This window comes from Hemiscyllium ocellatum, chromosome 4 (genome assembly GCF_020745735.1).
Source record: "Hemiscyllium ocellatum isolate sHemOce1 chromosome 4, sHemOce1.pat.X.cur, whole genome shotgun sequence".
NCBI lineage: Eukaryota > Metazoa > Chordata > Chondrichthyes > Orectolobiformes > Hemiscylliidae > Hemiscyllium > Hemiscyllium ocellatum.
This window is the reverse complement of record NC_083404.1, coordinates 114,479,871-114,505,311: the sequence shown is the minus strand read 5'-3', so window position 1 is coordinate 114,505,311 and position 25,441 is coordinate 114,479,871. Positions and strand designations below refer to the sequence as shown.

Here is a 25,441-nt window from a genome sequence, read left to right as displayed (position 1 = left end):
GAAGCAGGATGAGGATATATATAGTCAAGGTAATCGTGGGGGGTCAGATGCTTTGTAGTTGATGTTGGTGGCCAGCATATGCTCAAAAATGGAAACAGATGTTGAGAAATGGAAGTCAGAGATGGACCAGGTGAAGGTGACAGCAGGGTGGAAATTTGAAGTGAAACTGATAATCGTTTCCAATTCTGGACAGGAGAGAGAAAACGGCACTGATGATATCATTGATATACCAGAGAAAAAGTTGTGGGTGGGTGCTGGATTAGAACCGGAATGTTGAATGTACTGCACAGAGACATAAAAGTAGAGCTCATGTGAGTACCCAATGGCAACCCTCTGACCTGAAGAAAAATGAGAGGAGTTAAAAGAGAAGTTGCTCAGGATGAGGACGAGCCCAGTCAGACTGAGGAGGGTGGTAGTGAATCAGGACTTTTCCAGGAAGAAGCAGAGAGCCCAGAGCTTATCTCCCATGAGCGTGATCGTGTAAAAGAGATTGCAAATCCATGGTAAAACAGGTGGCGGCTGGAGCCCACAAACTGGAAACTGCCAAACTGATGTAAAGCGTTAGGGAATTTGTGGATGCAAGTGGGAAGAACTGGACAAGGGGATTAAAAACAAAATTGATTCAAGGTAGGAAGAGAAAAAAAGTGTTGTGAGGCAGAAACAATGGGTGTACCCAGGCAGTCCCTGCTTGTGGATGTTGGGAAGGAAGCAGTTAGGTTGGGTGGGAGTTGTGGGGGGGGGGGGTGCTTCTCAGTCACTATAAATGTCGAGGTCAGTCCACCAGACAACAGCATCACCCTTGTCAGCAGGCTTAATTACAAAGTCAGGGTTACATCGGAGACCACAGGCACAGTCAGTTCACAAGACACAAGAGTGGGTCAAAAGGTACGGACACAGAAATTCAACACACCACCTTGTTCCCTGGCCAATATCTGTCTGAGATTTGCTGCAGTATTCCTGTGAAGCTCAGTGCAAGCTAGAAGAACACCATCTCATTTTCCGCTTGGGAACTCTACAGCTTTCAGGAATCAATATAGAGTTCGACAATTTTAGGGTTTGAGGCACATTCTTCATGTCCTTACCACATATCAGGCCTTGTATGTAATAGCAGACCATGTATTAACATTGGCATCAATGATGAAAACAATTAGTGATTATTCATTCTTCAAGGCTGACTGTTACCCAATCCTTTGTCTGAACAACTGTACTGTTTTCTCTAGGCTCTATCTCCACCTATTGTTTACTCCTAAATCAGAACACAACCTGCCAAACAAAAAACTGAATTTCTGTACAAAATACAACTTTGTTGTGGTTCTGTTCGCCAAGCTGGGAGTTTGTGTTGCAAACGTTTCTTCCCGTCTAGGTGACATCCTCAGTGCTTGGGAATCTCCTGAGGTTTCCTCCGGCATTTATAGTGGCTTGCCTCTGCCGCTGCTCCCAGCTCGGCGAACAGAACCACAACAACGAGCACCCGAGCTGCAAATCTTCTCCCAAACCTTAAAATACAACTTTTTCTGAGCTACCATCAGCTCTGAAGGGTCACCAAAAAAAAAAGGTACCTCTCCACAGATGCTAGGAAAAAAAAAAGTGAGGACTGCAAATGCTGGAGATCAGAGTCAAAGATTAGAGTGGTGCTGGAAAAGCACAGGTCAGGCAGCATCCGAGAATGGGGGAAAAAAAACACTGATGAAGGGCTTTTGCCCGAAACGGAGTATTTCCAACATTTGCAGTTCTTTCAGCTTTTACTTGGCATTCTGTAGTTAGTTATCCAAGGTACAATGCTTACTCAACAGAGTACATAATCTGCAAACAGCAGATTAACCTCAAGTGTTAAATAACTGATAGAAGCTGGAAATGAAGACAGTTCCTAAATAAGCTAGGAATGCTGCTTTAATGTTTGGTCTTTATCAAACCAATGGTATTCCAAAATTTAATTACATTTAGGATTATTAAATAAAGTCACAGAAAAAAGTATTTGAAGGTATGCATGAAAGAAATTGGTATCTGGCAATTTTTTTAATATAAATAATTTTAAACAACTTTCTACTACGTTCCTGTATATTACCTCCACTCTCTATCCACTTCTTCAACTCCTTGGCATAAAGTGTGTAAGTTTTTCAAGAAAAAGAAATTAAATTTCAAATTAAATTTACATGCCTCCTTCTCCAGAGAAATAATTCTTGTCAAAAGGGATTTATCCAGCAATTGTAAAAGTATACAGCAATGGTTGATGAGTAGTGTTATCACTGATGACATGATACATTATGCATCATTGCAATCTATACACAAGAACAAACAAACGACTTGGTAAGCATCTACCAACAAATGTGATTATTAGTTTGGGAAAGATGGAAATATCCAGATTTACAGCCAGATTATCAAAATGGCATGGCATAGTACCTCCAATACTTTTGGAGTCATAAATTGCGATGAAATGAGTCTACCTCAAAAGAAACCCCTTCAATTCTTCTGGTTTCCTCCCACGATCCAAAAGGTGTGCAGGGTAGGTGGATTAGCCATGGGAAATGGAGAGACTGAGGGGAGTTTGGGCATGGTGGTGGTGGTCTGGTGAGATAGTCTCTAGAGGGTCAGTGTGACCCTGATATGCTGAAATGCCTGTTTCCACACTGTAGGGATTCTATGATTTTAATTTGGATGAATGAATTTGTATGGTCGGTGCTACTTCTACTTTCTTCCAGTGGAAAGAGCTTCATATCCTTTCCAAATAAATTTAAGCATCAAATGAAACTTCTCCAGCTCAAGTTATGGTCAGTATGGTCTATAAAAAGCAAGCATATAAATTTCAGTGTAACTGTCATGATTATTTCCCTGAAGAAAGAAACTGTCAAGTGGATAAGAAAGTAGTGAATTACAGTCTTTCTGCAAAAGGTTATTCTAAATTCACTGATTAGGTCCTAGTTCAACCTCTTTTAAGAAGTGCTGACAAAATGATTTTGAGCCAGGCCTATTTAAAAAAAACAAAATTCAGTTTAAAAAAAAAATGCCTAGGGCAAAGCTAAAGCAAGAGAATACATATTGTAGCTTATGGGAACTGCACTCTACCTCATGCAATGTTTGCGTGTCTTAGGTCTCACTTTTTTTCCTTGCTTTATAATATCCAGTGAGAAAACCCATACTGACTTTATGGTTTGCAAGAAGTTCAGTACGGAATTATAAAAGTTTACGTTATTAAATAGTGATTGAACCATTTTAAGCACTCATTTCTACTCATCTTAGTAACCTGCTCCATAGAACCTCGGGAGAATTCTGTATTCTTCCAACTTTTGTCTCCAGTTCATCCCACACTACTTACATCCTAGCACATGGAAAACTTCTGCAAATTTTTTTCAACTCCTGATTTACAGAAAGATGGAAAACAAGTGCATTCCTATCTTTTCCTTCAAGGTTGTCTTTGAAACTCCCTTTTACTTCCAAGCTTTTAAACATAGCAACTAATACAGAAATTTTTGGTTTGTCCAAAAACTGTTTCATATAGATGAGTATCTTTTGGACTTTTCTGCCATATTAAAACTGCTATAAAAATAACTTGTACACAAGTGACTAATGAATGGTTCCTTGACTGGTGATTTTCAGAATACATTAGTATTCAAATCTAAACTATTACAGAAGAGTGCCTCAGCCCACTGTCATGCACAGATCAGGGATAGAACTGGCTTTTAACAGGCGTCATTGTGCATTCTTGAAAAGGGAAAACACACGCATGTCAGAATGGAAAATTCTACCAAAGTTTGTTGACCAGTTTGAAGGTGAAAATCTTGGGACAGTTCAACAAGCAATATTCTTTCCAGCAAGGAAGAGCATGAATATGACTGTCAAATGAGCTCTGCTAAATGTGTTGAATGCAGCTCAAGTGGAAAGCAGTCCCACCTTCAGTGTAATCCTGCAGAAAAGGGAAGTCCTCCTGATGAAGGCTGGGCTACATAAGTTCACATGAATCAATGGATGGCTGGACTGATTCAAAACAGTCAAAGCATATGTTTCCACATGATAAACTGCAAGAGTTAGAGTTAGAGTTAATGATGGTTGTCTACAAAATGGTCTTAGAGGTAAAAAACAATGACTGCAGATGCTGAAAACCAGATTCTGGATTAGTGGTGCTGGAAGAGCACAGTAGTTCAAGCAGCATCCAAGTCTTGCCAATGTCCTGCATGAGATTATACCAGAAGACATTGTTATCATTATGAAAATCAGACGGTCTCACCATCTTCTATCAGCTTGATAATGTTGGGTTACATAAAAGCTTCTTGGCTTTCCCAACACTTCACACAAATGAGAGAGAGGAGGCCACTGCAATGCCAATCACAAAACTGCTCCGCAAAACCAAAATTTAAACCAAGTCATACAAGATAATATTAGGACACATATTAGATAATCTACTTTTGGTTAAGAATTTGACAACTTTCAGCACATTTAAACATCGGAAACCAATTAACAGAAGCATTTTAAAATAACAGCAAAACAGACAGACAAGGGCGTATTAGGTCAGATGATAGAGAATGCAAAACAACATTCCAGTAATAGCTGTAAGAAGAGAGGGGAACTTCACAAAATTACAATCACAAGGAAGTGGTATTAAGCAAACTAACAAGTCTTTGGGTCCAGGTGGACTTCATCCCAAGTTACTAGCAGATGTTGCTAATGAAGTAGATTACGAGCGGATGTCAATTTTCAAAAGTTCTATAGGTTCAGAAAAGCTTCTGATGGGCCTGCGAACAAGCAAACATGATCCCTCTACTCAAGACACCAGGAAGGCACAAAACAAAGCTATAGGCCAGTTTGTTTGATGTGTCATGGATGAAAGAGAAAACTGTTAGAATCTATTATTATTAGGCATGACAGCTGCATGCTTAGAAAAATGGGAAAACTCAGTACAGTTTTGTCAAAAGGGAAAATCTTAGCTGATTAGAGTTCTAAGGAGGAGTAAAATAAATTGGGGATAAAGGGAAGACAATAGATGTACTGTTCTTGGATTTAAAAGACATTTGTTAATGACCAAATCAAAAGGTTATTGTGGAAAATAAATGTGGTGCAGGGGGTAACGTATCAGCATGGACAAAAAAATTTGACTGGCCAGCTGGCAAAAATGAATAAACAAACGTGTAAGTGTGCCTTTGATTGGCATGTGATGAATGGAGTCCCACAAGATTCTGTGCTGAGGCTTCAACCCTTTTACAATTTACAGCAATGATTTAGATAAGGGTGTGAACGTATGCTAGCCAGTTTCACATGAAAAAGTACAGAAGTATATTGTGAAGATACAAATAAATTCAGACTGATACAGACAGATTGAGTGACAAGGCAAATAAAGTATAAGGAGGGAATACATGGTGGTCACTTTGAGGGGAAGAATAAAGAAAAGCAGAGCATTACTTAAATGAAGATTGATTGCAGAATTCTAAGGTGCTCTAGTCCAATAGTCACAAGAAGTTCATATGTAGGTAAAGAACAATCCAGAAGGTCAATGGGATGCTATCCTCAATTACAAGAGAAATTGAGCACAAAAATAAAAGGTTGTTTTGCTTCAGTTATACACGATATGGGGAGATCACGTCTAATATCGTGTGTGGAGTTTTGATATCCTTATTAAAGCAAGGATGCACATGCATTGGATGCAGTATAGAGGTGACTTACCAGACTGAGTTAGAATGGGAAGATGGAGGGTTACGCGAAGGAAATTCTAGAGAGTTTGAGACCAGAGCAGAGCAACAGAATGCACAGCCACTAGTGGTGAAACAACTGAAAATCAGACACACAAGAGTGCAAACATCGGAGATCTTTGGAGGGTGCAAATTACAGAGATAAGGAATAAAGGCACTGAGGAATTTGAAAAAAAAATTAAGCAACTTAACTTTTAAAATGTTATGATTCTTTGTTTGGGATTCTGCTTCAGAGTATATATCTAACCTACTGAATTTGTTCATTCATTAATTAGTCAAATCTTCAATACTCAAAAAAGGAACACAAAACACTGCTTATGAAAGCTGTACTTTAAGCCTTGGTATTAAAGATGCTCAGTTTGGATTCTGCCAGGGCCACCCAGCTCTTGACCTCAAATATAGCTTTAGTTTAAACATCACCAAAACAGCTGAACTCCACAGAGAAAATAAGATTCTGTTTTTGACATCAAACTCACCCCACACCTTCAATAGCAACCAGCAACATATTTTCAACTCTGGATGGCAAGTTGCAATATATTGTTCCACCAGTGTTAAAAAAAGTGTCAAAAAGATGATGAATGATGTATGGTCACACAGATCTTAAAGATAGTGAAAAAAGTGTTTTGTCTCCACAATCTGGTGTCATGGAGTTACAATAAAAAAAAGGATAAAAACAAATTACTTAAGTAAGAGCTCATTTTCTGTTTGTCTTGGGGTCTCAACCACAGCTATAGGGCTTCTGCAAAGTGTACTTCAAGAAGAGTCCTGCTCTGGGAGCAGCATCGATGACACTGATGCTCCAGGAGATACCAACTCTGCTGCTGCGCCACAAACAGTAGGAGTCCCCCGCCCCTTGTATCCAAAACCAGTTTCCCACCTTGATTAAAATTCAGCCCACACATTAAATCAAAATTACAAAATCAACAGATTCAATAACTTGCTGCACAAGGTGTATACAGTCTAGCTAATCAAGGCTGCATATTTCTTCCATTCAGCATCAGCTAACTATTCAGCAAGCATGATGATGATCCAGAATGAACCTTGTACATCAAATGAAAAGCACTAAAGAGAAAGTTAGGTTGATGCTCTGATGAAACTAACCATCTAGAACATCGCATTTTAAATGTTTGTGGAACACAGAATTTTGATTTTAAAGTACATATTGCCAAAACTGAATGGCTTAATGACAGCTAACAATATTTTGATTCCAATACAGCATTTATTCTTTTCAACTAAATGTACAAGCAAGCAGTGACACAATTTCTTGAAAGATAAGTTTTCATACTGCTGCATTTAACTTTTCAGTTTCAAACTGTAGACAGACTATGAACAAATTTACAATTTTGAATCCTCATAACATGAACCTAAAATAGCAACCAAGGTAATTGTTCTCAAAGCTAAATTCTAAAGCAAGCACATGAATCAGACAGTACTATTTAGTACAGCATGATTCCAGTCAAGATCATTTCATATGCAGTTTGCTCCTAATTAAGACTTGTCACAACTAACACCATTAACAACGTTATGAAAACAGTCCTTAAACAAATCTCTGGAAAAATCTGGAAGGCTTTAAACTTTTTGGACATTCACTGAATTTCTTGTAAACAAAGCCAGCAGTTTAATGTGTACTGCTGTTGATTGAAAAATCAAAGTGGCTTTGGAGAAAGCACTAAATAGAGCTTTCAAGGAGATAAGAAATAGGGCTTAGTGACCCGATTACTGAGAAACTTGGCTCCGAAGTATTTGGGGCCCTCTGCTTTGCAACAGTTTCTGGCCTTTGAATCTGTTGTTACAGACCCACGAGCCACTCTAAAGAAGACATTCCTAAGACTGCAGATTTGTCTCTCGAAATTTCAGGCACCCAAAAAGATTTTGTAAATATCAGTATTTCCATTTACTTTGTAAAACTTGAATGGGTGGATTATAGTTCAAGACTTTGGGGACTGAACGAAGTTAATGCCAACCAGAACTGGATGTCTAACATCATACACCCGTCAACAATTCAGCTTTGGTCAACAGGAAGTTTAAAAGACGTGGGAAGTCATTATGTTATCCGATGTTTCCAAATCCTTGACACATAGGGGTTGCTTCTTCCACTTTTTGTCTTGAAACCATCAATTCGACAGAGACTGGTCTTTTGGTCTTCTGTGCATTAATGAATGCACGTGAGTGACTGGAGGGAATACAATTTTGATTCTAGATGACAGCTGAGAGATTAAACATTATTTGCCATTTGCTTTGAAGAATCCATTATGATCAATACTTAGAGTTCATTGAAGGCCACCGGATGTTTCTTTTACTCTGGATGGTACTATGAGAGAGTACTAAAAGAAGAAACTTTCCCCATGGTAACGGAATCAACAGTTACATTAAAATGGTGTGACTAGTAGAGTGAAGGCATTTGATTATCAGCACATTCTTCAGATTAAAAGACAATTATGGCATTAATTTCTCACTGATACAGCTTTTTGTAAATAACAAACTCAAGCAGTGATGGCCCAATATTAAACTGCTTTGATCCATCTTCCCCATTCAAATGTTAGGAAGAAACAAGAAAACAAAATCAGTAAAATAATTCTGAGACAGAAATTATTTCTTCTATAAATTATATTTTGAGCATAACAGAATTCTCTCTGTGCAGTCTAATGGAAGAACTGTGAATAGATTCTTCCATTCCTAAACAAGGATCTCACAATAACAAAGTAATATCTGTAAACTACTGTTCACAATGGGAATTGGTGCACATACTGTATTGATTTCCAGAAGAGATTTGTTGAGATGCCACCAACCAAAAAAAGTTAATAATGAAAATAAAAGCCTTTGGTATAGAAGGGAACATTCTCACAGATAGGAGATTGTTTCCAGTTAGCTAGGCAACCGTCGACATGAATGGAACATCTTCTGGATGGCAAGATGTAATCAGGACTGGTACTACAGCCTCAACCTTTTACAATTTATACGAAGACTTGCATGAATGGATTGATAGCACAGTTGCCATATTTGCTGATGACAAAGAGATGTCGGAAAAATAAGTTGTGCAGACGACAAACCTATACCACAGAAGGATTACAGGTAAGTGACTGGGTAAGCACCTGGAAAATGGAAAAATGTGAATTTGTCTATTTTACAAGAAACAATAAAAAGGAAACATTACTGAAAATAGTGAAATATTGTACAGCTCAGACATGCAGAAAAAGTGAGAAAAAAAGTGTACTAAGGAACTAATAGGGCTAAAGGTCGAGTGTCTCCGGTCCTGATAAGTCGTCTCCCAGAATATTAAAAGGAAGTAGTAACCTTCAAAAGAATCCTTACAGTCTGAAAAATTCCCAGAGGATTGGATAACTGTCAATGTGACACCCTTATTCAAGAAAGGGAAGAGTAAAAATAGGTAAGCATATGTCAATTAGCATAACACCTAGTGAGTTTTGAGAAGATTTGTGGCTCAGGTTGAGGTTCTGGATGTATATTTGCTTGCTAATGATTCTTTGTTCTATTTATATGTTTGGGTTTCTTTGGGTTGGTGAGGTCATTTCCTATGGCGATGTCATTTCATGTTCTTTTTCTCAGGGGGTGGTAAGTGGGATCCAAGTCAAAAAAGTGTTTGTTGATAGAGTTCCAGTTGGAATGCCATGCTTCTAAGAACTCTTGTGTCTCTGTTTGGCTTGTACTAGTATGGATGTGTTGTCCCAGTCAAAGTGGTGTCCTTCCTTATCTGTACAGAAGGATAAAAGAGAGAGGGGGTCATGTCTTCTTGTGGCTAGTTGATGTGCATGTATCCTGGAGGCTAGTTTTCTGCCTGTTTGTCCAATGTAGTGTGTTACAGTTTAGATTAGATTAGACTTACAGTGTGGAAACAGGCCCTTCGGCCCAACAAGTCCACACCGACCCGCCGAAGCGAAACCCACCCATACCCCTACATTACCCCTTACCTAACACTACGGGCAATTTAGCATGGCCAATTCACCTGACCCGCACATCTTTGGACTGTGGGAGGAAACCGGAGCACCCGGAGGAAACCCACGCAGACACGGGGAGAACGTGCAAACTCCACCCAGTCAGTTGCCTGAGTCGGGAATTGAACCCGGGTCTCTGGCGCTGTGAGGCAGCAGTGCTAACCACTGTGCCACCGTGCTGCCCACAAGATAAGCAGTTGTTGGCAAAGCAGATTAAGGACAGACAAGGAAGAGTCAGACACCCCAGATGGGACTTGAACCCACAACCCCTGGCTTAGGAGGCCAGTGCCTTATCCATTAGGCCACTGGAGCTGCACAAGTTCTTGCAAGGTATTTTGTAAATGACAATGGTTTTGCTTGTCGTCGGTATAGAGTCTTTCAAGTTCATTTGCTGCTGTTTTAGTGTGTTGGCTACCATGATGCCAAGAGGTCTGGGTAGTCTGGCAGTCATTTCCGAGATGTCTTTGATGTAGGGGGGAGTGACTAGGATTTTTGGACGTGTTTTGTCTGCTTGTTTGGGTCTGTTGAAAACAAAACAAAAACAAAAACAAAAAACCAAAACCAAAACCCGGCAGACTGTGTTGGGCACCCATTCTTTTTGAATACACTGTATAGGTGATTTTCCTCCGCTCTGCATAGTTTCTCTGTGCTGCAGTGTGCAGTGAATGACAGTGATAATAACCAAAGTACGCAGATTTCTAGCCAGTGTCCCCTACATCAAAGGCATCTCAGAAGTGATTGCTAGACTGCAGTGCTTTGTCCAGAGGCTCAGTGAAGATGTTACCTAGTATGTTGACGAAACGTCTGAAAATGAATCTTCCAGCTCAATGAGCAAACCTACATCCAGAGCATAACATCTGACACTGGGGAGGACAGACTAGCAATGATATAGTCAAGTAGAGTCACAACAGTTCCATGAAGGGGATATCATGTTTGATAAATTTATTAGAATTATTGGAGGTGGTAATAAACATGAATAGGTAAAGGGAAACCAGTATTTGGATTTCCAGAAGACATTTAATAGGGTACTGTACATTAGACTACTTGCCCAAAAACATGAGCATTATTTTGTTAACGTACTAACATGGATAGAGGAGTGAGATAAAAAGGAGCATTCCCAGGATGGCAAACTATAACTAAATGGAATGTCACAAAGATCAGACTGGGGACACAATGGCTTACAATATACAAAGCTAAAAATCACAACACCAGGTTATAGTCCAACAGGTTTAATTGGAAGCACACTAGCTTTCAGAGCGATGTTCCTTCATCAGGTAATAGTGGCAGGCTCAATCCTAACAGAATTTATAGCAAAAATTTATAGTGTGATGTAACTGAAATTACACATTGAAAAATTGAATGTCTGTTAAGCCTTTCATCTGTTAGAATACACAGTGATAGCTTCACTTCTTTCATGTGTAAATCACAATGTTTTTAAAAGGTTGCAATCTTGGGTTAGCCGTTAACAATGGTGATAGCTAGACAATATGTTGAAGGTGTTAGCCCCCTGTGTTCTCTGTCTATGCCATGATGTTTAGATTGATTCTAATCTAAAAAGGGAGAGAACAGAGTTTTACATAAATTCATGCAGTTTTTAAGCTCAGTTCTATACGAATGCATGCAGTTTTTGAGCAAAGTACAATGTAACCCTGCAAGTACAAATTCACCCCACAAATTATGTGCGCACATGTGGGTCATTGTCGGTCTGTCTGGGTTAGGGGTTGAGTGTGAGAGAAAGGTGTATGTGTAGTGAGTGCAGAGTGTCTTAAATCTGTGAGGGGGTGCGTGCAAGAATACTGCAATGATGGTCGCCTGTAATGTGACATCAAGGTCCCAGTTGAGGCCCTCCCTATGGGTCCCGAACCTAGCTATCAGCCTCTGCTTGGCCACTTTTCTCTGCTGCCTGTCCTGAAGTCCACCTTGGGAGGATGGTCACCCGAAGGTCTGAGGCTGAATGTCCTGAATCACTGAAGTGTTCCGTTATCTCACTTTTTAAGATTAGAAGCGATCTAAACATCATGGCTAGACAGAACACAGGGGGCCAACACTTCCAACATATTGTCTAACTATCACCGTTGTTAACGGCTAACCCAAGAATGCACCTTTTTAAAAAAGGTTTTGTGATTTACACATGAAAGTAGTAAAACTATCACTGTATTCTAACAGATTAAAGGCTTAACAGACAATTTTTCAATGTATAATTTCAGTTACATCACTAAATCTTTTGCTATAAATTCGGTGTTAGGATTGAGCCCTCCACTATCACCTGATAAAGGAGCGTCACTCTAAAAGAGAGTGTGCTTCCAATTAAACCTGTTGGACTATAACCTGGTGTTGTGATTTTTAACTTTGTACACCCCAATTCAACACCAGCATCTCCAAATCATTACAATATACAGACGTTGTTATAATGCGCGTCTTCTCCACACAAATTCACTGTAATACCATTGACAAAGAGGATGCGGATTTCTGCAGCATCAACTTTTAAAAAGAGCCAACACTTTAAACGCTATTTCTAAACATGATTTTTCTGTAACGTGGATTTACACACAAATGCAACCATTACATTAAGAACTTATTGTACATTATGACTTGGATGATGGAAATGAACAGACCATCACCAAATTCAGAGATAACAAAAAAAAAGCTAAAAAAGCAAATAGGTGAGAATGCATAGCGTCAACAGACCGATTAAGTGAGTGAGCAAAAAATTTGGTAGATGGAATATAATGTGACAAAATACAAAGGTCACTGACAGGAAAAGCAGTAGGGCTGAATATGATTTAAGTGGGTAAAGATGCAGAGAGCTGAAGCACAGAGGGATTTGGTTCCTCATAGGAATCAAAACATTGGCTTACAAGTTCAGCAGATAATAGGGAAGGTAAATGGAATGTTAGCTGTTATTTCAAAATGGAATGCATCATAAAAATAGGGAAGTCTTGTTAAAACTGTAAAGGCACTGAGCACTTTTTGAACAGACAACAATTTATGTTCCCTTATTAAAAGTAGGAATATATTGACACTGGAGACAGTCCAAAGAAGGTTCAATAGATTAATATCTAGAATGGGTGCATTGTCCAACCATTCTGCATGACAGAATCTAGGCTTGTATCTGTCCAAGTTTGAATGAGTAATAGATGATTAGATTGAAACAGAGGTCTTATCTTGACAAGTGTGGGAAGGGACAGTACCTGTGGGAGAATCTAGAACAAGGGCTCACTGTTTCAAAATAAAAGCTCACCCATTTAAAACAGTTAAAAATTTGGAACACCCTTCTTCAAAATGATGGAAACAGAACCTTTGAATATTTTTAAAAGAAATAAAGGCAGGCAAATTACTGACAAGCAAGCGGGTGCATAGATTTAAGGATAGATGGAAGTAAGTGTGCTATATTCAGATCAGTGATGCTTTTATTGAATGGCAGAATAGGATCAAGGGGCTGGGCAACCTTCTTCTGGTCCTAATTTTCACATTCTTATGAATTATTCCCATGTTATTTTTATAGTTCATTACCCCTAGACCATCCGATGTTCAGGAAATATACCTGGCTTATGAATGTATTCAAAAGTTTCTTACCTTAGGGAATTGCTTTACAGGAATTAACACTTTTTGAGCCAACTTCATGTTTTTGTTACTGACCACATCCACAAACTTTTCTTCATCACTTCCCTCCCCTGCTTCTATTTTGGTTATTTCTGCAAAGGAAAATCAAACATTTGTGATCACTGTAGGCATTTGTTCAAATTTTTAACTGGACACTGAAGTTGTTCCACATCCACTATATACACCAGCAATAACAAAAGAAAACAGATAAAATGCTCAAATAAACTTAGATTTGGACTAGTTAGTTATTTTAAAATTGACTTGTTCAGAAATGCTGTGACACAGCCTTGGGTCAAGTGGCATCTTTTGGCTTAGAGGTAGCAATATTACCACAAAATTGTCAACAATGGACTACCATTTTCAAAATATGAACTCTAACTGCATTAATTGAACTCTGATGATGGATTCTGAATTGAAAGCTTTTCAACCAATCTGCAAAATATTAATTCAACTTCTAGCTGTTAGCATGTAGCCCCAAGGTCAAACTAGTTCCAATTTTCAGTCGGAATGTCCAGTATAGCAAGGGAGGAGGCAGGCAGTGGCACTAAGTAAATTGTAACAAAAACAAAAAAAACCTTGCCAAGAAGTGATGGCTAGATTCCCATGCTGGAGATGGTCATGGCTTGGTGCCAGTGTTGAATACACTTTACTGGTCAATTATCAGGCCTGCATGAATACTGTCCAGGTATTACTAATTGGACACAGATTGGACCAGTATTGGAGTATGGTCTGTTCTGATATAATGCAATAGCCCCATTCATGCAATCTTGTGTTTAAAGAAATTTGCACAATATCCATGCCATTTAAACTAATGGGGCCAGAATTCCATTATAGCCAATACAGGTCAAGAAAAGTTCACGTTCGATAAATAATGGTCTAAATTCTTCAATTGCGTTAAAGCTAAATCACACTGAAGAAACACGCATTATAGCGAAACTGACTATTCACAAATAGAACTGACCATTTGCAATCAGCAAACTTCTGATATTTCATCAAGGGAAGGGTAATTGATGAAGCACTTGAAGATGTTTGGGCTCAGGATGCTATATAGAGGAAATCTTGCAGCAAATTTCTTGGGAATGTCAGAACTGGTATTATGACTCTCTGGGGTACTAGGAGTTAAGTCAAGCCACATTGCTCCCAGAGTTGCAGCTAACGTTAAAGTTTTGTTTTGAAAGTATACACAATGCCCCAATTTTCATTTTATGCAAAAAAAAAACTATTCATGGAAAGAAATCTTTGGTACCTATACAGTTAGAGCCGTTCATAAGTATACTCTCAACTTAGAACAAATTAAGTCTTTGACTCTCACCATTCTCTATTTGTAGTCAACCTCTTGGAAATTATAGCCCAACAGGTTTATTTGGAAGCACTAGTTTTCGGAGCACTGCTCCTTCATCAGGTGGTTGTGGAGTATAAGATCTTAAGATCGTAAGACAGCTTATGTCTTATACTCCACAACCACCTGATGGAGAAGAGCTCTGAAAGCTAGTACTTCTAAATAAACCTGTTGGATGAAAACTTGGTGTTGAGAGGTTTTTAAACTTTGTACACCCCAGTCCAACACCAGATCTCCAAATCTTGGCATTGAGCTGGGATGTCAACTGTGCCCAATTATTGAATAGACCCCCATATTCTTTGGTAGAAGGACCTTACACAGTTGTCCTTCCCCACTGTGCCTTGGCAACAGCTGCCCCAAGCTTCAGCAAATCCCTCAGCATATAGTCCTGGACCTTGGAACGTGCCAGTTTGCAATACTTGGTCAGGGTCAACTCCTTCAATTGGAAGGCCAACAGGTTTTAGGCACACCAAAAAAAAGGAGAATCTTTCACAGATTCCAGGTACAGTTGATGTTCTTCTTTGTGTACTGGGGAATAGGCTGTAGGGCACAACGTCCCATGTCACAGAGCTGCTTGGGCCAAATCTCGACGAAGACTACTGCATTCCCCTCCAAAGATGTATTACAGAAGAAGGAGTGTGACAGTATTGTTGCCTCCATAGTGCTTCGAGGGCAGTGTGCAGAGGGCAGAGAGTCTGGGCATGCATAAAAGATCTCAGGCCGTGCCCTTCTGACCAAGCGATGTCTTGGTGCTTGTCTGAAAGTTCTGGCGATGAGGCATTCTACCAAATGGCTCTGACAGTTTGCTCAGGGAACTGCTCCACAGGATCCACCCTCTCCTTTTCACATAGGGTCTCAAGGATGCTACATGCTGATCACTTCCTAATGGAAGTATGGTCAAAAAGGTGGTTTCCTTCGCAAATTTCTCCACAAAAGAACAGTTGTTACAAAACAGTCCACCTACTACTTGGAGCGCTCTGCAACAATGAGGCCAGGCCCATCCTTTGCAACACTAGGGACAAGAATCTCAGTATATCGTGACACTTGGTGTTTGTGTACCAGGATCTACATACCACTTCGTGCAGCCCCAATGTGGCCATCAGGGGGAGGGAAGCGTTGGGTGTATTTTCTCCCCCTTTGTACATGGTGCTCCTTCAGACGTGGTCCATCTTCAATCTCCACCTGAAGTGAAAGATGACCAGAGGGACTGCAATGGTACAGGTTCGGGAAGTACTCTACCCACAGCACCTCACATCTGATGACCAGATTTTTATCTGCTGTGGAGGGTGACCAGTGCTGCCCAAATTTCTGCCTCACCTTTGGGGCATGCTCCTCCCAAAACTTGGCACATGCCCCAGTCCCTCCGAACCAAATACCCAGCACCTTCAAGTGGTCTGTCCTGACTGTGAAGGGGATAAAGGATCGGTCCGTCCAGTTTCTAGAAGAGCACAGCCTCATTCTTGCCTCTACTTACTTTGGCTGCCGAGCCCCATTCAAACTGGTGAACTGACAATGGATCAGAATAGAAAATGGAAACATCATCCATGTACAGGTAGACCTTAACCAATAGCATAGAGTGTGGTGCTGGAAAAGCACAAAAGTACAGCAGCATTTCAGATGCTGCCTGACTGGCTGTGATTCTACATCACCATATTCTTGACTCTGATCTCCAGCATCTGCAGTCTTTCTCCTAGTTGGTCTAAACCTCTAGGCCCTGGCTGCCAGGCGTAGTAACCTCTCTCAGGCTCGCAACCTTCCTGATGGACTCAGCAAATGGCTCTATAAACAAAACACAGGAGAGAGTGGGCAGAGATTAGAGTGGTGCTGGAAAAGGACAGCAGGTCAGGCAGCATTCAAGGAGCAGGAAAAGCAACATTTTGGGCAAAAGCCCTTCAGCAGGATTCTTGAAGGGCTTTTGCCTGAAACGTTGGTTTTCCTGCTTCAGATGCAGCCTGACCTGCTGTGCTTTTCCAGCACTCTAATCTTAACTCAATCTCCATGTAGGTGATGAGATCAGAAAAGCTTGAGACTCAAAATCTTCCTGCCAGATCAGGATGGAAGACTGATCTCAGCAGATCTGACCCAGTTGGTAATGACCTTTGACAAGATTTTGTAATCCAGGTGAGATTAGTCGCTGATTTCTGATGTTTTCCCTCTCTCCCTTCCACTTGCAGAGGAGTGCGAGGATACCTTTCCTCATGGATTAGCTCATGGTACCTGCTAAGAGAATACTGTCATACACCTCCAGCAGGTCTTGGCTGATCTAGTTCCATAGAGCAGAACAACTCGACCAGTAAGTCCTTACTTCCAGGACTTTATTCTACTCAAAAAAGGACTCCAGGGCCTTAGTCAACTCATCTAGAGATAGCAACTGGTCCAGCTTCTCCCACGTGAGACACAATGCCACCTCCCTGTTGTTCCTGTCCTTTGTCAGTGGGCTGTGTCATACAGTCTGTGACAGAAAGATTTGTGGATCCTCATGTCAGACTGAGATGACATTACTGAACTATCTGCTCCCTTCAGGATACTGAGCACAGATCACCTTGTGCTCACATATCTATTTCCAGAAGGTGCACATCTCATCCTGCTCCACAGAGCAGACTCTGGACTGGAAGATTATCTTGGAGACCCCAGAGGCAAAGATTAAGGATTGTTGGCCCTTCACCTCCTGGAGGTCTCCATGACATTGACTCCCATTGTCTGCCGCAGGAATAGGTTTTACATACTTCTGAAGTTTGGACAGTTTTCCCTGCCTCTCTCTCACCTTGGAGGATAAAGAACCTCTTGATGCTCCCTTTGACTGGTCTCCCACCAGTCCACTGGGGACTCAAACAGGGGCTCCTCCAACCTACATAACATCTTTTGAGATCTTCAAGGTTTTCTGGGGTCAACAATTTCACATTCAGCTTCTATGGTTCCTTTGCCAGCCCATTGGACATTGACAGTCCGCCAGAGACACCTACACACTGGCTCAACGTTGGAAGATCTGACAGAACTCGAGGAACACAAAAACAGGTAATCTATCCTAGAGCCAATAGACCTGCCTGGTCACGACCAGGTGTATCTATGATGCGCTTCATGGACAGGCGTGCTGAAGACATCGTGTAGTTTGGCATCTTTGTCCAGAGTCCAGATGGAAACTGTCATTGTGTCCAGTTCTCTGTTCCCAAACCGAATCACATGTTTATATCAATGATACAGTTGAAGTCTCTGGCCAGAATGACTGGCCTGGACGTAGCCAGCAATGGAAGCTCCTGCAGGACTGGCAAATATTCACTCTTTCCAGCTAGGGCATACACATTATGTACAAAAATGCTCCCCCGAGACTAATGTTTGCTACAAGGAGGGGCCTACCCACTACCCCTTTCAGGCCAAGTTTGGTAGAATGCAGAAATCAGGTTTCTGTACTAAATGTTGCTACAGATCTACAATCCTTTATCCAAAATCCTGAAATTCAAAAAGCTCCAAAATCTGAAGTCTTGCTTCTCCATAAGAAGATGGTTTAACTGTTTGCATGCCAAACAAACTCCACACCCACTCAACCCATGTCACGCAGATGTGACGTGGTGGCATGGCCCAGCACAGCACTGGCAGGCTTCAATTCTGTCTCAACGGTCATGGTACTCAGAGGCATTTGCTGTTAGGTAATTTTTTTTCCATGTGAAACTGTCACTTATTCAGGAATTCAGAAATCTGAAAAATTCCAAATTCCAAAAGCCAACTGGTACCGAGGGTGTCGGATTAAGGATTGTGTACTTGTTCCATTTATCATGTAGGATATTTGAATGAATTTGAAATGGACATTAGCAAAAATGTTAATTACATGAAATATTTAACCTGATTTACTGTTTTCATTAATTCTGCATAGCACATTAGGTGTTGGATTTGGGGAAGAATAGGTGAAAATGCTATTCGTAATTTTCAGTACAATTGGTTAACCAATGAAATTATTCAACTTTCTACTTTGAAATGTTGAGTATTTAGTAACTAAGAAGCTATTGTAGCACCTTTCGCAAATTAATTATTACATGCAATTTACCATGAAATAGGAGTAGAAGTAAACTATTCAGCCCACTGAGTCTACTCCGCCAATGAGATCATCATTAGTCTGATAACCCTCATCTCCATAATCCTTATTCCGCTACTGTTCAAAAATCTAGATCTAATCCTTAATTATAATAAAATGACCCATCCTCAACAGGCCTCTACAATAAAAGGAATTCCAGACATTCAGCAAACTAGGAGGGGAAATTCCAAATCTTTAGATGTGTAACCTCCTTATTTGGAGATTAGGCCCTCTATTCCTAATCTCTCTCTCAAGGGAAAGTAATCTTTCAGCATCTACCCTGTCAAGTCCACCAAGATTGGGCTTTGGAATAAAGAGGCAATCTACCCAAATGCTCATTGGATATCTCCTTCATTCATGGCATCATCTTATTGATGAACATACCTTTTGAGATAAGGGGCCCAAAACTGTTCATTTTATTCTAGCTGTTGTCTAGAGAAGTAAGAGAAAGTGAGGACAGCAGGTGCTGGATATCAGAGTCGAGAATGGGGTGCTGGAAAGTACATCAGGTCAGGCAGCATCCACGGAGCATAAGCCCTTCATCTGGAGGAGTGACAGGTAGATTAAATTGGGGGGGGAGAAAAAGGAAGAGAGAGAAAAGAAGAAAGGTGATAGGTCAGAGAAGACAGTGGAACGGATAGGTGGGAAGGAAGATGGACAGGTCAAGGCGGCGGTATGGAGTTGGAGGCTTGGGACTGCGAGAATCGGCATGGGGAAAAAGTGACGAAAAACTGGTGAAATCCACATCGCATGGTTGCAGGATCCAAGGCAGAAGAGGAGGTGTTCTTCCTCCAGGTGTCAGGTGGTTAGGGTGTGTCGATGGAGGTGGCCCAGGACCTGCATGTCCTTGGACGTAGTGGGAGGGAGAGTTGAAGTGTTCGGCCACAGGGTGGTGGGGTTGATTAGTGCAGGTATTCCAGAGATGTTCTCTAAAACGATCTGCAAGTTGATGTCCTGTCTCCCCCAATTCTGGCACCTTTGCCTGCCAACGCAAGATGCACAAAACCTGCTCCCATATCTCCCCCTTCACCTCCGTCCAAGGCCCCAAAGGATCCTTCCACATCAGACAAAAAGTTTTGTACTTCCACACATATCAACTACAGCATCCTCTACATCAGAGAGACACCCACACCAAGTTCCATGGAAACCTATGGAAGGACTTAAAAACGCAAAGGGGAGGGTTCAGCAGAGGTTACTTTCCAGAACAAGAAACAGGACAGAGTATGTGGACAGGGTCAGGAGTCCAACTTCAGGCACAGCAGATAAGGACAATGAGAAGGGAGGCAGTCAACACAGGACTGAGTTTTATACTTAAATGCATGCAGCATTCGAAACAAGGTAAATGAGTTTGTCGTGCAGATCGAAATTGCTGGGTAAGTTGTTGTGGTATCAGGTGGTGTGGTTGCAAGGGGATCTGGCCTGGGATCTAAATATCCAAAAGGTAAATGTCCTTATCAAAAATGTCAGGGAGATTGGCAGGAACAGGGTTGCTTTGTTAATAAGCAATTAAGTTAAATCGATAGCAAGAAATAATATAGAAAGACAAAGTGTAGAGTATGTGTGGGCAGAGTTGAGAAGCACGGGGAGGGGAGAAAATGACCCTGATGGGACCTTTGTGCAGGTCTCCTGGCAACTGTCAGGATGTGGGGAAGAAAATAAATCAGGAGTTAGAAACAGCATGTGTGAAAGGCACTACCATCAAATCACTGGAGACTTCAATATGCAGGTAGATGGGGTAAAATCAGTTTGGTAGCAGATCAAGAAAAGAAATTTGAGGCAGACTTGCAAGATTTTTTTTTGAGTAGCTTGGGACAGATTCCACTAGGGAACAGGCAATTTTAGATTCAGTAATACAAGGCAGACTTGAAGGAGCTGAAGGTAAAGAAACTCTAGGTGGCATTGACCTTTAATATTTTTTTAAAAAATTAGATTCCCTACAGTATGGAAACAGCCCCTTGGACAACCAGTCCACTCCAACCCTCTGTAGAGTAACCCAACCTTACCAGTTTCCCTCTGACTAATGCACCAAACACTATGGGCAATTTACCATGGCCAATTCACCTGACCTGCACATCTTTGGACCGTGGGAGGAAACCCACGCAGACACTGGGAGACTGTGTGGAGTTTGCACAGTCGCCAGAGGCTGGAATCGAACCTGGGTCCCTGATGCTGTGAGGCAGCAGTGCCTACCACTAAGCCACCATACCACCCTAACAATAAAATTCATCCTACAGTTTGACAGAGAAGATTGAATCAGGTTTAAACAGTATTATAATTGAGCAAAGGTAACCACAAAGACATGAGGAAGGAGTTACCAGAGTTGATCTGAACTCATTTCTCCAGTTTCCTCATTTCCCCTCCCCCCACCTTGTCTCAGTCGGTTCCCTCAACTCAGCACCGCCCTCCTAACCTGCAATCTTCCTAACCTCTCCGCCCCACCCCACTCCGGCCTATCACCCTCACCTTGACCTCCTTCCACCTATCACATCTCCATCGCCCCTCCCCCAAGTCCCTCCTCCCTACCTTTTATCTTAGCCTGCCTGGCACCCTCTCCTCATTCCTGATGAAGGGCTTATGCCCGAAACGTCGAATTTCCTATTCCTTGGATGCTGCCTAACCTGCTGTGCTTTAACCAGCAACACATTTTCAACCTTGATTGGAAGGGAAGCCTAACAGAAGTGATGGTGCACCAGCAATGCCAGGAGTTTCTGGGGGTAATTTAGATGCACAATAGAAATGTATCTTAAAAGAAGAAGGAACATATTAAAGGAGAGGAGGAAGCAACCATGGCTGAGAAAGGAAGTCAGGGACACAAGAACAGCAATAGGAGGATGTGCAACTTTTGGATTGCACATCTTGTGTGTCTTCAGTAAGGCATTCAACAAGGTGCCCCATGGGATACCGATTAACAAGGTTAGATCTCATGGAATATGGGGAGTACTAGCCATTTGGAGACAGAACTGGCTCAAAAACAAAAAGGTAGAAGACAGAGGGGGGTGGTAGAGGGGGGGTTGTTTTTCAGACTAGAGGCCTGTGACCAATGGAGTGCCACAAGGATCGGTGCTGGGTTCTACTTTTAGTCATTTGCATAAATGATTTGGATGTGAGCATAAGAGGTACAGTAGTAAGTTTGCAGATGACACCAAAATTGGAGGTGTAGTGGATAGCAAAGAAAGCTACCTCTGATTACAACAGGATTTTGATCAGATGGGCCAATTGGCTGAGATGTGGCAGATGGAGTTTAATTCAGATAAATGTGAAGTGCTGCATTTTGGGAAAGCAAATCTTAGCAGGACGTATACACTTAATGGTAAGGTCCTAGGGAGTGTTGCTGAACAAAAGGGACCTTGGAGTGCAGACTCATATCTCCTTGAAAGTTGACAGGTAGATACGATAGTGAAAGCGGCGTTTGGTATGCTTTCCTTTATTGGTCAGAGTATTGAGTAACAGGAGTTGGGAGGTCATGTTGTGACTGTACAGGACATTGGTTAGGCCACTGTTGGAATATTGCGTGCAATTCTGGTCTCCTTCCTATCGGAAAGATGTTGTGAAACTTGAAAGGGTTCAGAAAAGATTTACAAGGATGTTGCCAAGGTTGGAGGATTCAAGCTATAGGGAGAGCTGACCAGGCTGGGCTGTTTTCCCTGGAGCATTGGAGGCTGAGGGGCAAAAAAATAAAAAGACCTATGGGGCAACTCTTTCACAGAGGGAATGGAATGAGCTGCCGGGGAAGTGGTAAAGGCTGGTACAATTGCAACATTTAAGAGGCATCTGGATGGGTATATGAATAGGAACGGTTTGGAGTGATATGGGCCAGGTGCTAGCAAGTAAGACTAGACTGGGTTGGGATATCTGGTTGGCATGTACGGGCTGGACCGAAGGGCCTGTTTCCATGCTGTACTTCTCTATGACTATCATTTGATTAGACACGATTACAAAACTCTTCAAAATCTTGCAATAATTGCTTTATAAAAACAAAACGCTGGAGAAACTCAGCAGGTGTGGCAGCATCTGGGCAGAAAGAATGCCTGAAGAGTCACGGAAGAATCACCTCTTTAATTATGGAGTTTTACGCACCAATCTTAAACTACTTTTCTACTTTGCAGTCTAAATAATATGGCTATTATAACAGCATTGATCTACAGAATGCAATTAAAGTCACATTATCTGCAGACTTCCACTCACGAACATCTGTCTGTCAAAATACCTTTTGCAATATCTAAAGTGAACTTTCAGTTTCTCTTTTGCCACCTGCTTGCTCCCATTTGAAGTTGCTTTTTGTTGAACAGGATAGGGAGAGACAGAAGAGGAGACAAGCTGGCTGTCACTAGATGACCTACATGTCCATCTTCTTTTCCACCTATCCACACCAATCGATCACCATCAGCTCCCACCTTCATCTACTTATCGCATTTTCAGCTAGTCTTCCCCCAGCCCCATTTCCCCTCATTTCTGAGCCCTGTTGGGCGTTCCCCGCATTCCTGAAGAGCTAATGCTCAAAATGTCAATTCTCCTGCTCCTCAGATGCTACCTGACTGGCTTGTGCTTTTCAAGCACCACACCTTTTGACTCTGATCTCCAGCATCTGCAATCCTCTTTCTCCCAAGATGGTTTCATCATCAATTCCTGGCATCCCTAAATAAAGGCATGGGAAAATAAAATGTTTCTTGAGAATGCACCAATGGCAATGCCTCAACCAATTATGGTGAGATAGTGTGAAGTTTGGTGTTCCTGCATTTGTCCTGGTAAGTGCAAAGTTAATTTGCATTACTCTTTTCAGTGTTCAAGTTTGGCAACAAAAGAGATCAATGTCATAGTTTTAAAAAAGGACAGTTTTTCATGGTGAGAGGGAAAGCAAGGTGAATAGTTTCAGGAAAATAAATCCATATTTCTGGATGGTATGAGTAAGGCTCTGATATTACTTATTGTACTATTCCATCTATCTTCTCAGAGCAGAGCAGCAGTGGTGGATGCATGGCGAGATATTAACGACAAGAATACTGTAGAAAGAATTGAGCAAGGCCATGGAGGGATTTAAGCAGAATGGCTTTTGTTTTTAAGAAAAAAAAACCAACTAGGGATTAAGAATCAGAGTTGCCATTCTACAGGAGGAGGCTATTTCCCCATCATTTCCACAAAGTTTCTTTGAATGAGCATTATGACTCAGTATTCTGCTGCATTTTACCCATTCTCTTGCACATAACTTATTTGAATAGAAACAAACACCCTCAAGAATGCCTTAAAGAATTTATGACCACAATTCCAAGCTATGCATTCAGACCCAGATACTTGCTGTGTTTAAAACATTTGCACTTGAGAAAAAGCATCCCCTTCCAGCAACCATTCCAACTGGTAGGAGGTGCCACCTTCCCCAGAACAGGTCACATTATTGCAGGAATGAGAATCTCTTTCTCCTACTCCATTTCTCAAGGCCCCATAGCCATCTGGCATTATTTATCTAGTTCAGATTCTTACTGGGATTCCCACAAAGCCAGTTTAAAAATTAAAAAACAGAAGTTCTTTAAGATTACTTACAGTGCGGAAACAGGCCCTTCGGCCCAACAAGTCCATACCAACCCTCCGAAGAGCAACCCACCCAGACCCTTTCCCCTACATTTACCCCTTCACCTAACACTATGGGCAATTTAGCATGGCCAATTCACCCAACCAGCACATATTTGGACTGTGGGAGGAAACCGGAGCACCCAGAGAAAACCCACACAGACACGGGGAGAATGTGCAAACTCCACACAGACAGACGAGAGAGAGGGGTGGGAATTGAACCCGGAATTCTGGCGCTGTGAGGCGTCACTGTGCTGACTTCCTAAGGAATGGAGCTTGACCATCTATAGACAATCCAGAAGTGACAATTTGGAATAAGATTGCAAGAGTTAAGTTTTGTCTCTTAACTACCTGCCCTTAGGATGTAAATATTTTCACAACTTCATTTTTAAAAGAAAGAGTACTCATTTTATTACTCCACAATTGTCAGCTGTAAGCATTTTTGTAGCATTTTCATGCTTAGCACTTGGTTAGATGTTTCTTATCTTCCAGTTGTATGATACATTAATAATTTTCATACACTTAGCAGCTTGTTCACAAGACAGACGGTAAATCATAGCATCTGCCTCATGCAAGCCATTAACACTGGCCTGTTCAATAAAAACACAAAATTAACTTAAGATTCACCTGCTCCTTTAAAAATATGATATGCACATAGGACCAACTTAATAGTTTATATGACCTGTGCTCTTGGTACCTTTTTGCAGTGCTCTATAGTATGTAGCCATATTTCAACACAATTATGCATTACTACTTATTGGGCCCATTGTTTGACTGTTGAAAAAGAAATTCACAATATAGAACATTATAAAAAAAGTTATGTAATTGAGAGCGATAGGCTACTTTGTCAAAAAGCCCATGGAGAAATATAATTGATGTGCTATGTTTGTGCCAATTATCTGAATACAACAGCTGCTCTTGGGTGTTGCCAGAAACTTGTGTTGGATATGCTCTAAGGAGCTAGAAATTGATATTCTAAATTTATATCCAAATTTATGCATGAATGCTCTGATTGCTAAATATCAGGGCTTTATTTGGTTATTGAATTACAGTATCATATTTAGCCTGCCAAAATTATAGGCACACATTGAAGAGTGTGTAAGATTGGAGCAAATGCAATGTTTTCAGATGTGAAACAAATCTTATTAATTGCAATGAAAACAATTGTATATCTTGATAGCAACTGAAGGTGTCTATGGCTTGCAATGACCTGGCCCTATGAACACAGATAGTATGTAAG

The 25,441-nt window shown here is 41.1% G+C and overlaps 1 protein-coding gene and 1 non-coding gene across 4 annotated transcripts in view; both read right to left on the bottom strand.

Annotated features, from left to right (window-relative positions):
• Positions 1-25,441, bottom strand: part of LOC132815496 (KH domain-containing, RNA-binding, signal transduction-associated protein 3-like) — a 160,471-nt gene that overhangs the window by 98,737 nt on the left and 36,293 nt on the right. For all 3 annotated transcript variants that reach the window (XR_009644667.1, XR_009644668.1, XM_060824464.1), the window contains exon 3: positions 13,208-13,326. Coding sequence is in view for 1 of the 3 variants with exons in the window: in XM_060824464.1 (XP_060680447.1) it covers positions 13,208-13,326 (119 nt within the window). In the remaining 2 variants the exon portion in view is untranslated. The remainder of the gene's footprint in view (positions 1-13,207; positions 13,327-25,441) is intronic.
• trnar-ccu (transfer RNA arginine (anticodon CCU)) lies at positions 9,871-9,943 on the bottom strand. The gene has a single exon. It is a non-coding gene; the product is annotated as a tRNA-Arg (tRNA).